At 42.4% G+C, this 13,602-nt stretch overlaps 1 protein-coding gene across 1 annotated transcript in view; it reads right to left on the bottom strand.

Moving 5' to 3' along the window:
- The window catches only part of TINAGL1 (tubulointerstitial nephritis antigen like 1), a 158,499-nt gene that overhangs the window by 28,234 nt on the left and 116,663 nt on the right, over positions 1–13,602 (bottom strand). The window contains exons 7-8 of the mRNA XM_078680640.1: positions 11,548–11,698; positions 384–573 (exon numbers count right to left, since the gene is read on the bottom strand). Coding sequence (XP_078536766.1) covers positions 384–573; positions 11,548–11,698 — 341 coding nt within the window. The remainder of the gene's footprint in view (positions 1–383; positions 574–11,547; positions 11,699–13,602) is intronic.

The following is a 13,602-nucleotide window of genomic DNA, read 5'->3' as shown; positions in this document are numbered from 1 at the left end:
AAAACCTGATGTAAGTGGAAATGCTTCTGCATGTTAACGAAAAGCCCTTTTTTTGAAGATTCTTTATCATAATTTTGTATGGTGTTTATTGCACAATGAATGTGCCAAACTTTTTCAGAGTTCGGCTCGGTCATGAGCTCCTAGAGCTGAACCAGACCCTCGGCTCTGCTCTAGCTCAGCTCTTCCTGTTAATTTGTTGGCTCGCCCGCCTCTATTTAGGACTATGTAGATTTGGTATTCAGCATGCTGACATTTAATGGTGCCAGCTGCGGGCTTCCAAGCAGAGTTTTGGGCACAGACACACTTTCTTTTACAAATTAAGCGCTGTGTACAAATGGATGTATGGTCCCCCCCCCCCCCCCCACCTTCGCACTGCTACTCACATTGGATCCAAGTCTGTAGGCAGGGGTTGACTGGTAGATCTCATTGTCCTGGGTGTGGCTGTTGGGGCAGCGGGCAGTAGCTTGTCGTTTGCCACGGCCGGTGGGCCGGCTGTTCATCATGCAGGGGGTGCTGGTAGGGGGGCTCTCCGTCTCCTGACTACTGAATGGGTAGCATTCATCGGTCACCACTCTGTAAACAAAAGAAACCGTTATACACGACTTTTCACTTACATCATTTCTAGCAGACCACAAAGCTTTGGAAGGATGAAAGTCAAAGTCAGCCCTGCAAATATTCAAACCTGTCCCCACTATGTACACTTTTTATCTGTAGCAGGCGTTTAACATACCATACTAGCTTGAGCTATACAAAATTGATGATCCTATCACTCAGTGGGTGGGGACTCTGGTTTGGTTGCTTAAGGTTGCTAAAACCTAAAGCAAAAGGTCAGGGGCAGTACTATGCATAGTGCCCTGAGGCGCAACAGGCATGTGCGATTGCTTTGTGTGCCCTCTGGGCACAATGGATTTATATAAGGGACTGCAGATGCTTATGTGACCCTTCTGTAATACTGATAGCACTGATGCACGTGAAACACTAGCACTAGCTTGAGAGGGATTTCCCTCAGTTTCATGGGGTGTGGCCCATGCAAAGGAGAAAATCACTTTGAATCTGTGCCCGCCTCTGCATTGAAGCAAAGTGATTCTCTCATGTCCCTCTGCCCCACTTCCTATTATGGATTTAGGGCAAAGACAATAAAGCCCTAAGAGGTGAACTGACAGTGCACCACCCCTGAGGGCTGCCCCCTCGAAGCGTGAAAGGGGTCCAATGGACAGCATGGACATCACCCTGCAGGCGGGTGCAGTCATTCACCGCACACACCTGCAGGGCTATCTTTGTCCCTTTTATAAAGTGCAGGCTGTGCCACCTACACAGAGAGAGATGGAGCAGTTGCTGCAGTCAGCCTTTCCATATTTCACTTGTAATAGGACACACCACTTTTGTTTGCTCCCAACCTATTTATATGTCACAAACAGGGACGGTGTGCCTTTGAGAGACTAATACTTAGTGATCTTGAACAACTGAAGAACATTTGATCATGTATCCCTTATATCATCAATTGTTTGTAAAGAGAGGCACTCAATGCCTTGAAGAATAATGAAAAGATTGTGATAAAGCCGGCTGACAAGGCGTGTGATATTGTGACCCAAGATAAGGAGTCTTATGGTCATGAGATTGAGAAACAACATACTAATAGAATTCACCACAAGAGGCTCTCAGGTAACCCCCTGTAAGAGCTTAGAGATAAAATACACAGGATTACTAATCGCGGTAAAGATGAAGGTTTCCTTACACAACTGGATTATGAGTATTTGAATAAGAAAAACCCCAGAACACCAGTGTTTTATACTTAGCCAAAAATACATAAGGACAGTTCTTATCCCTCAGGTAGGCCTAGACTACCAGGCTTCGGCTCTATACATGAGCCATTAAAATGTTGTCCCCCTTTACAGGATGTATGTGAGAGACAGTACTTATGTACTAATAAGAGCAATTTGATAGAAGTATTAGTGACCTTGGGCATAGAGTCTGTCTATACTAATATTCCACAAATGGACAGAATATAAATCATACACCTAATTCTAGACGCACGACCTGACCCAGAAAGAGTCCCCACCGATTTCATAATAGAGCTTCTAGCAATTGCACTGAATTCCAACTACTTGTTATTTTTAAAAAGACTACTAACAGCCGAGCCCTGTGAATTCTATGGGTGCAATTGGTGCTCCTAACTTCGCGAATCTGTATGTAGATCATTTTGAGAACATCTTTCTTCTGTCTGATCAAAATCCTCTCAGAACACATATACACTGTTGAAAGAGATACATAGGTGATCTTTTCATTGTCTGGATGGACTTTGAGGATACGTTGCAGTCCTTCGTATGGTACCTAAATAAGAGGCCACAATAATCTCAAGTTCACTGACAATAGTGAGCGCTACTGTGTACTATTTTTAGATCTGCTCATTAAACAAGAAGACAACAGGGTTGTTACTACCCTTCATTGGAAACCATGGGAATACAATACCCTCATGCAGTGTACAAGTTACCATCCTCGTGCCATTAGGGATGGCCTCCTTTATGGTCGATTCCTGAGGATCCATCACAACTTCACACACAACTTTTTTTAGGAAGCAAGTATCTTGTCCATCAAGTTACTTGAGGGAGGCTATTCTAAGTGCTTAGTAAATACTGATATGAAGTAAGTCTGGTATTGCCCCAGAGATTGAGATTTTACTACAGAGGAAGAAAGACCAGTCACAGCTACTAGTCTGTGTCACTACATTCTGTCCACTGGCCCATTCTAAGGCTGGAGTCTAGATCCAATTAAGGGCCATTTCAAATGTGGAAACTGTGTGGCTTGCCAGTTCATATGCAATACTTGTTTTTTCAGCCGTGATACTGTCAAAATGCAACTTAAACAACATACGAATGGCTCATCCAATAATGTGGTGCACTGTATCTGGTGGCCAACATCTATGTTGGGCAGACTTCACAACAAGTAAAACTAAATCAGGCGCAAAGTGGAGAATGCACCCTTCGTGACACACCACTTGCAACACAACCATAGTGCTGATGACATCAGACGGGAAGTTATTGAGAAAATGGTACTATCACCAACAAGAGGAGACTTTTCATACCTTCTACAACGCATGGAATGCAAATGGATTGACAAATGCAATTCCATCAGGGCTGGACTGAACACTATGGCAGAAGGGCGCAATTTTATTTTTCTTCAGGATCTATATTTCCTCGAAAACTTGGCCTCGTCTGATAACAATATCCTATTACATGATTGTACAACGTAATGTTTGTAATGTCAGGATTATACCTTAGATGAATTCCTTGTCCTGCTTTATATATTTTTATATTCGTTCCACTTGTGTACTTACAGAATGTATCATTTTCATGTACTTGCATTGCTATGACTCTTTGATATTCAAAACGCCTTTTTCTGTTCCCACAATTCTTAGGCATTAGGGTCTCATCATGTATTAATCCTGAAAACACTCCCTCCTTCCACACCCCTTCTTGACCTTGTGGAACGCATTTACATTTCACGCCTCCCTGTCCCTGGTCGGGCAGTCATGTATATTTCAAGCCTGGCGCCCGAGATCTGCCATATTTGTTGTCTGCAAACTCACAGGCGCAAAGGCTTCTGCCAGACATTGATGGTCCATTGAGACCGCTTCCTACATTGTCTCCGATTGAGGATTTCAGAGGGTCACTAATTGCTATGCCCTTTGTTTGAGAATTTTCTCCGTCCGCTGACTTTACTCACAGGCGTGTCCTTATTGTTCATTGTTTCATATAGTTCTCATTACAAACTGTTTCAATTGACACTCATTCTTGTATTCCTGTTCTCGCTACTTTAGGTACTACACCTATGATTATCCTTAGTTTAGTTCACAGGGTGATTGTTCTCTCTTCATGTGCAGTACTTTCTCAATAATTCCGTGTCTACTTGTAGTTATACCCCATTCCAGGTTCGGGAGGTATCCTTTTATTACACCTTGATTCCAGCACTTTTTAGTGGGTTTCCTAACTCACGTATACTCCTATATTTCAATATTTTCTATGTCCCAAGGCAATCTGTCTGTCCTGATGAAATACGTGTAACTTTGTCAGGTCAACACAATTGGCAAAAAAACATTTTGTTGTACCACAATAACAAGTGGTTAGGCAAATACGTGCCTTGTCTAATAATAGCCCTCTCTATAGCTGTTTGCAGAAACAACATACCTATAATTGTTTCACTACTTGTTTGACTTTATTCATGGTTGTGGCTGTTGTTCATGTGGGTGTCACTTAGCATACTGCTGGATTTATACAATGTTTGAATAAAATGAATTCCGTGTGAACCATTGTTATTGTTTGTACTGTCTGTAATATGGGGCCATATACACAGTACACTTGCTGCCATACACATAGTTTTAAAATGAAGAGCAGTCTTGCAGTATTTCAGATAATTTGCACTGTGTTGTCGTATAGAGAAGGGAGCCCGTGCATGGCAAGGGGCAGGGACACGGCAAGTGGGACTTTGGATGCGCTGCTTTGCCTTAAGAGCCCCAATCTTTTTTCCATCACCCTACAATTGCTGTCTCTTGAGCTCGCTCGTGTAGTTTCTTTTTCACCCATGCCTTCACTCTGTCACTTTTTAGGTCTCGGCTAGCGTGCCTGCGCACATGCGCAGCTCGCTCGGCGAGATTTTATGATTTTAAGGAGCTTCAGTCAAGGGCTTTAAGCCCCGCCCCTCTTTTCCTTTGGCCGGCGTCACCGTTTATACTAAACGGTGGCCAGCCATTGGAAAAGAGGTTTGTATGACGTATACTTTTCTCTTTTACAGACGGCCCACTTTGACGGGCTCGTCTGCCTTCCGTGCGTCGTGAAAGCTTTCTTATCCTTATGGAGCCCTGTGTTCAAAATATATGGCCCCATAAAGACAAGAAACCTTTTGCGACGCACGAAAGTGAAAGCGGATTGTGCTTGTTTCAAGGGAAGTTGCACTTGTTAAATGTCTCCTGCTGAATCCATTCGTTCATGCAGAACGGGGCTTTATAAAATGTGTCTCCGAGGAGAACGGAGCACTGCTGCTAGTGTTTCTGCAACGTGCACAGTAACAGCTTGCTTATGTCTTTGCCCCGACTACAATGTGTCTTCACCAGATACAGTGTGTCTTCACCAGATAGGGCCTAGGCCTCAAACTCGTCACGATAATGTTGAGCTGCAGCGACTCCTTGCACAAAAACACTCAGCGAAGAGTAACTTTTGTGCATGTGTGACTTTACCTCAACAATTCAACAATGGCGTCTGCTCATTCTCTGGGCGTTCCGCCTTGGGCTAATGAGCTGGCATCTCTTGGCCATCTGCAGTTGTTCTCACTGCTTGCAGAAAGCCAGATGAAGATACATGGTTGCAGTGTTTTCCGCAGAAGTCCCTGTCCTACTCGGCCTGACATGACACATTTTATGTGCTGAATCATTCCTTCCCTCGCGCACGGCCGGCCCTATTAGATGCCGCTTTAGCTGCTGAGTTCGTCTGGGGGAGGGTTATTGATGGGATAAGCAGATTTGTGAATCTCAGTGCGACCCGTCAAGTTTAAATACTCATGTACCCAGCTCAGAGCATTGATTGAAGGGGTTCACTTACATGGGGTCACTCGGTCTGCCCAGAGAAGGGAATTGGACTACATTGCACTGTGATGGTTATCTTTCAAAGATACGAGATAGCTATTGATTTTGTGTTGATTTCATTTATCCTCTTAAATTACGATGAGGTATCGGGCCTGCCTCCGGGAGTGACGGCAATTTAATGTGGGTGTTTTTAAATAGAGCCGGCCAAGCTCGCAGGGGAAGGGAAGCAGCGCAGGCACCCACCACATTCGCTGTCATCTCTTCAATACTGAGGCCGCCTAGTCTTGAGTCCGTCTCATGCTTCTTTTTCCTCCACCCTACACTTCCTGTCTCTTTATCTTTCTCCTGCAGGCTCTTTTTCATGCCTGCTGTCTTCCTATGTCATGGTTTTCTTTCTTGCTTGATGATGATAAATTGATATCTGGTTCCCAAACAAGTGTTGTGTATAACACCAGCGGCACAAATTAATCTCTCAGACCAGCGCTCTATAGGGAAGGATTCAATTGGTAAAGGACCATCTCACCCATGAAGTGGTGGGGGAAAGCAAGGGGAGGGGATGGAGTGGATGGTGTGATTTTTAAACCAGATCACAGGCTGGACCATTCAGGGGGTGAGAACATAGTTTGTTTCTGTACTGGTCAAAAGTTCTTTAAACTTTAAATATTTTACATAAAACATATTTACAATTTGATGCACTGGCAGTTTATGATCTGACCCAAAATGCGTAAAATAATGCAGTAAGAGCAGTAACTACACCCCGGACTTTAGGTGAAAGGTAAGCCATTATGGTTGTATGTCAGCACAACGCGGGTTATTACCATGCGTGCCATTACAACGCTGTTTTTACAACGCAGGTCGTTACAACGGCTTGCGCTGTAAGCGCTGGATAGTGGAATAGTTTAATTTTCTATTCCAACTCCAGCCCACATTACAGTAGGGAAGGTGTTGGAATAGAAAATTAAACTATTCCTTGTCCAACAGCGCCCTCCAGCGCAAGTCGTTGAAACGACTTGCGTTGTAAAAGCAGCGTAGTAATGGCAGCACGTGGTAATGCCCGCGTTGTAAAGACTTTTCCCCAGCCATTATTCCAGATTTCCTTCCTGCTTCCAGGGTCACAGTCGCTATTCCGTCAAAAGCCTCTTGTACAATAGATTAGGTTGGCATAGTTTAAGGATGCAAGAGCACCAAAGTCAGGGCAATCACCATAGTAACCCTAAGCCTGTTGAAAGGCCTCCCTCTGCCATATGAGACTCTTCCGGTGCCAAAGGACCCAAATAGAGCTTGGCCTGCCAAACATACAGTCTTCTTTCTCCACGGGGTCAAGTCAGCCACTTCTAGGTTGATGGTTGACCAGAGTTAAGAAGCTCAACATGCACCTCTAATGCCATCTGCTTCCTCTGCTAGTGCATACATTAGATGCTCCTAAAATATCTTGGGAGCAGGATGTAGAGTGTTACCATAGGACACTTTTGGTTCTCATCTAAGCATTGTTGTCTATTATAGTAACTCTTGAACACACTGCAGCTTTGAGGGTGGTGTCATAAGCTAATGTTGCAGCTCTAAGATATTGTCTCTAATATCTGCTCAACACCCGACTACTTCTTCACTGTGATTACCCTTTATGAAATGTACTGTTCATTTACTGCAACATCTTTTAAAAGATTTTAATCCTACAATTGTTTTGAGGTGTGAGGTTTTGAGCTACTGGCCACAGGTGCAGCTGGTGAAATGTGCAATTGGTGAGGCGTAAACTACTCTCTGAAATTTGAAAGAGCTGGTGAGCAAGACAAGTGAGTCCAAGTGACAGTGGCGGCTCCTTTGCTGTGGCGGAGGAGCGTTGCCCCCACTGCTTTCAAGCAGTGCGAGAAGTAGAAACATAAAATGGTAATAACTTTCAGTTATTCTCATTTTATGTTTGCGCTGCTTTGCGGGCGGGTGGGCAGGGCTGTCTCCTCTTGGGGCAGGGGAAGAGTGGTCTGCCCACTCGTAAGTGCGCAATGACTGGTCAGCCCTCTCGGGCCGCCCAAGCACTTCATGTGCCTTTACCTGTTCTCCATGCAGGCTGCATTACAGCATGCCTGGAGAACATGCCCAGCCCCCATTCCCTGGTTGAGCATCGAACCAGGATGCTCAAAACCAATCATAATGCTGCATTACTGCATTGAGATTGGTCAGTGGGGTCTGGCTGTGCTTCCTGTTCCTCGAGGAGAGCAGGAGCAGAGACTCGGGACCTGGCGGAAAAGTAGGTACATTTTTTATTATATTTATTTTTTATTATGTGCACCATTCCGCAATTTTGAACCCAGGTCATTCTAGAACTCGTGTTTTCTCAACTGCGAAAACATACAATTATTCTCTTTATGGAATTCTTTGCTGAGTTTCATATTTCATTGTATATATCTTCTACATTCCAATGGTTAATTACAAAAACTAATTTTGGGACAACACGTACGTTTAGAGCCAGAGGCGACGCTGCGTTAGCACACATGGCACTAAAAAGAATGAAATGGCAGCCATGTAGGGTAATTAAGCTGTTGTATACCTTTGGTTAAAGCTGTTGAGGGGGAAAGTCTCACTCTCTCTCTGTTAGCACTGGCATTGCCTTGCGTTATGCTGTACTATCATCTCAACAGCAGCAATATATTAGTAATTTATCATGTGAACAGACATTTTTAATATGCTAAGCTTCAAAAGAGAATACCTGCTGTATTCTTTATAAAGCCATACCATAGTAAAGGCATAAGTTTCCAGTGTGGTTTTTCTTTACCTCTTTATTTTTTTTTTTATATTTTAGTTTGAAAGTGGGTAACCAGAAATACACTCATTATGCAATGTGTGCAAGAGGTTAAACTGGTCAGGGTCTTCCACACAATAATAAAAGAGGGTCAGAAATACTTTCTTTTCTTCTCCAACCTGTTTTAAGCCCTCTCTACAAAACTATTACAAGAAGCCCAACAGGACAGTCCAGAGCTGTCAGCTTAGGGACCAACATAAACAAGCATTGGCATAGCCAATAGGTCTCGCCTTTGGGACCTTATAAGTATTTAGTTAAGCAGCACAATATCCTTGGTGCAACAACATTAACTGTTGCATGGCTAAACACTTATAAGGTCCTAAAGGCGAGACCTATTGGCTATGCCAATACTTGTTTTCTTATCTTAATCCTTTTTCAGTTTTTTACCTTTCTCCTTCTTGCTTATGGACACATTCTGATCTGGGTACGGGATTGGACTCAATGCAGAATAGCACATGCACCATTAAATGTTTTGACACTGGTGAGACTTCATGTAAGACAATTTCTCTCATTACAGAGTGTGTGAAAACTGGGCAATTTAGATATGTCTATTCTAGAAGTATGTACTGTGGAAATAGAAGCAATGCAACTATATAAAACCAGGCTGGTTTCTGTAATGTAGTCTAGCTACACACCATATTGATCAATGCACAGCACCATTCCTTTGAAGTACCCTGCTGCAATAAAATTGTCTGAAATGTCCTCCTCTAGGCCACGCTATATATAATATTGAAATATAAAACAAACAATATAGAGAACAGAGAACTTCTTGCTAGGGCTGTGGCAGTTTACATCACCCCACTAACAGTTGTCATTTACATTATTTTCTTTTTCTGTGTCCTGCAGCCAAAGACATCATTTTACCACAATCGCAGTGGTATCAGAAGTGACATTATACACTCTTTGACATCAATAACATCACAAGGAGTGACTTCATATAACCTTTGAACACGAATCCTGCAGTGATGCCATGTGACCCTGATCCTGATTATATCACCATCATTTATGTCACAGGAGCCTGGTGTAACTCAAACAGGAAATCTATTGTTCCACAATGAAGAGGTTTAAAAAAACAATAGTGGTCATGCTCCCCGCTAGTAATCCATATGTATTATACATTCATTATGAACTATTTTATTGTATTTATATACTCCTTCTGATTGTTAACACTTATTGATTTATAATCACTTGGAAGAAGCTATTACACTAACAAGGCATATAGGTGCCTGTTTTCTTTTTACATGATTCATTGGTTGTGGCCTAAAGACAGCTTGGGTATTCAGCCACTCTTATGTAATAGAAAACATCATAATTAAAAATACTATTTCATTCATTACCTGTCTTTTGCTGTAAGTAGAAGTATTTTGAATGATCATATATGCACATTTGCCCGAAAGAAGTGCATGTCTGGGATGGTGGGCTAATATTTACTTTTCAAATGATGTTTTCTTTTACATTCCTTATTATTAGCCATCCTTATTGTTTAATCTATGTCTTCAAGTTACATTAATTCAAAGCCAATAGTACATTTTTTTCTGCACCAGTAAGAATCATATTTTCTGTGACATGAATTTAAACAAAAAAAAATAGATACCAAATCAAAGTAGTTTTGCCTGCTAGAAAGTACCTAAACTGTTTTAATGTAATTGTATGCAATTTCGCGTCATTTAAAGATGCCTCGTTTAGGTGGTATTTTTTAAACGTTTTGTGGTTTATGCTCACCAGCTTCCCAATGCCAGGCACATTGACTTTGGCAGTGCTTGTTTTTCATGTATTCACTAAAATGAAGCATGACAACATGTTTAATAAATGTGTGCTTTTTGATTTGTTTCATTTTATGATGTATTCTCAAGACTGCTGCAATGATCAATGCCTTTATTTTGCCAGAAAGTGTTATACCCCAGTGATAGTTACAGAAAGTGATCACTGTTCATGAGGACACTATTAAACTTCTGTCCTTGACAATATTTTTGTCACCACTGATGCTAGGCATTACGATGGTAAGGAAACAGAGAGTTAGATGTGGATAAATAGTGGTTTATTCCTCATCGATGAAGGAACAAAAAGCCGCATCTCACAGTGGCTGCTCAAGGCTCTAACCATGCTCTACGCGAGTATGGAGATGCCACCAATGACATTTTAAAATTGTAACAAACACAGCACAAGAATAAAACAAAAAAAACTAGCAAAACAAGCCCATAACACTAGAGTTGCAAAGTCAGGGTATCGGATCCCCAAAGGCACAGCCAGGGGGTTGCCACTCCTAGGATTCCCTAAATGATGTCCCTTTGTCACCCACTGTGTGTGCATGGTGGCTTTGAGTGCACTTCTTTGCTATTCCCCATTTCATCTCAGCTACCTGAGGTTTTTCTTTCACTGGTTATTACATCAATGCATTTAACTGTGTGATGTACCTTAAACCAGTGGTGATGTCCTTTGGAAAACGGATCCATGCATGAAAGACTCCAGCCATAACCATAAAAAGATATCGCCGGCCACTATCTAATGAAGTCCATTACCATGCAATCCACTCGTCTGTGCTAACCTTTCCGGCTACTATCCATTATAACTCACATCTAAGATCTATAACAAACAACCAAATGCAATCTCAACAGTCCACTTTGACTCATGTCAACAAGTACAGTTGACCTAAAGAGAGCACCCAGATTTCAAAAGTACTACCGGGCCAAACAATATGCAGCAGAAACTAGATAAATGCACATAAATTTATATAACATAAGAAAAAGTCAGAGTATTTTTAGATAAAGTCCGCCCTGAGTTGGAGCAAGGTCAGGGAGTCAAGGTGTCTTCTGCGATCAGCGGTCTAAGTTAAGTCAAGTCAAGAGCGTAGCTAAAAAAAATATTCTGTAACTTTTGTCGGTCTTTCAGCTTCAGGTATGTACTAATATAATAACACACAGCTTAAATGTGAAATAAATGCAGGTTAAGTTAATCGGTGGGAAATGCACTATCGTACTATATGCAATAACCTCTATTAGTTATGCACTGCAGAGATCTGCGTCTGTAACCGGACAGCCAAGGAATTGAATACTGATTGGAGAAGTGTAGAATAAGTAGGGCCTAACACAGGCCCCAGCAGTAGGGGCCTGTGCTATGCCCCTTTTAAATAGCACATGCCGCCCACTTCGAACACTGTCTGTAATGTCTATTAGCTTACCCTCTGCGGCGCAGATACCACCAGGCCCCGTCCAATCTGCCACCATGGCAGCCATGCTGGTTGCGGGTGTCACAGGAGAGCAGGTTCTGTGGGGACAGTGCCGGTGTCATGTGACCCATGGAGTGGATAGATATTCTGTCCGATGCCACCGCTGCCAGAAAAGGAGAGGTTTGTTAAAAGAAGAAGGGAGTGTTGTACACCTTAGGGTAGAAAGGAGTGTCTGTCTTTGCAATGGAATTACAACATCTCAGGTGTACTGAATGTAGGCAATGAATTGATTGAGTTATCTGTCCCTGGGAAAATTATGGGTCCTTCACTTGTGTGTGAACTGGTGAATATGTCTGATGGGTATGTCTACTAGATATGTGCTTATTTTGTGTATTGGTGCCTTTGTGTGTTTTCATGTGACTTTTGTCTATTATGTGCGCTTTGTGTGTAAAGTGATTTTTTGTCAGTTTTAGTTTTGCTTGTGTCTGTGTCTTTGTAAGATAGAGATCCAGTGAAAAGAATAACTGCCTCTAATAGAAAATGTTGTTGATCTTGCATGGTGTCCAGTCTCAGAAAGGTTTAAAGCCTGTCAGACTTGGTGTGTAGTGGATGGGGATATAGTTTTGATTTTGTGTTACCTGTGTTCTGTAGGGATCTTAGTCATGCGGACGGCTGGGGTGTTCTAGGTGTATGTCATCTGGCTTTTTCATACAGTGAGGGATTTGTGTTTTCTCCTAAGCACTGAGAGATAATACTACTAGCGTCATGCAGTGGGTTGGAAGAAGAGGCTGGGAGGCAGGTTGTTTTCTCGTTCTCACACATAGAAGTACGGTGGGGCTGTGGAGGAATGTGGAAGAATGTATTCAAGCACCGCAGGGATTTGTGGGTTGGAATAGAGGGAGGGATGCATGAGAGTGTTGCTAGAATCTGCAGAGATTTGTGGACTTGGGTAGTGGAAGTGGTTGCATGAAGATGTTACCAGAGTCCTGAAGAGACTTGAGTGTTTGAAAGTGGAAGGGTTTCATAGCAGTATTACGAGATTCCTGCATAGATTTGTGGGTGTGGGTAGTGGAATGATGATGTTACCTGAATCTTTAATTCAAGTTTTGATTCAAGGGAATCTTACCAGAGTCCTTCAAGTTTTTGTGTATTTGGGTAGTGGAAGAGTTTGAATGAGAGTGATACTGGGGGTATGGAGAGACAATGGGGTTTCAAGAAAGTGTCACTGGAGTCCTGCTGGGAAGGGATGGCTGGAAAGGGAGATTAGTGTTTTTGGGTATAATAGAAGAATGGATTTCAAGAGAACGTTACCAGAGTCCCATACACATGTGTGGGCTGAGATTGAAAAATGGTTTGCATGAGAATACTAACAGAGCCCTGCAGGGATGTAACGGGTTGAGATAAAGTAAGGGGTTTCAGGAGAGTTTTATCGGAGTCTAGTAAGGATTTGTGATTGGATTAGAGGAAGGGATTTCAAGAGACTGGGCCGATTCACAGAACTAACTTAAGACAAAATCCTAAACTTACTACCATTTTGATACTCACAGAAGGCACTTATCGTGTTGGTATTCACAGAAGGCACTTACTCATTTTGGTATTCACAGAAGTTAGGAATCCTAACTTTAGGACTCCTAATTGCCTTCTGTGAATACCGAAAGTCTTAAAGTTAAGATTTTTCTCAGTTTAGGAGTCCTAAAGTCAGACTAAACTGAGAAAAATCCTAACTTTAAGACTTTTGGTATTCACAGAAGGCATTTAGGAGTCCTAAAGTTAGGACTCCTAACTTCTGTGAATATCGAAATGAGTAAGTGCCTTCTGTGAATACCAAAATGAGTAAGTGCCTTCTGTGAAGGCCAAAATGGTAGTAAGTTTAGGATTTTGTCTTAAGTTAGTTCTGTGAATCGGGCCCAGTGTTACCTGAGCTGTGTAAGCATTTGTGGGCTAGGGTAAAGGAAATGAGGTTGCTGGAAAGTTGTGTATTGGTATAGACAAATGTGTTGCAGGGGAGTTCTACCTAGCTATTGCATGGACTTGGGGTGTTGTAAAGGGAAATGGTAGGAGTCTAGG

The sequence above is a fragment of the Lissotriton helveticus genome, chromosome 3_1 (genome assembly GCF_964261635.1).
Source record: "Lissotriton helveticus chromosome 3_1, aLisHel1.1, whole genome shotgun sequence".
NCBI classification, from domain to species: domain Eukaryota; kingdom Metazoa; phylum Chordata; class Amphibia; order Caudata; family Salamandridae; genus Lissotriton; species Lissotriton helveticus.
The sequence above is the reverse complement of the archived record's forward strand: the minus strand, read 5'-3'. Positions and strand labels throughout refer to the sequence as shown.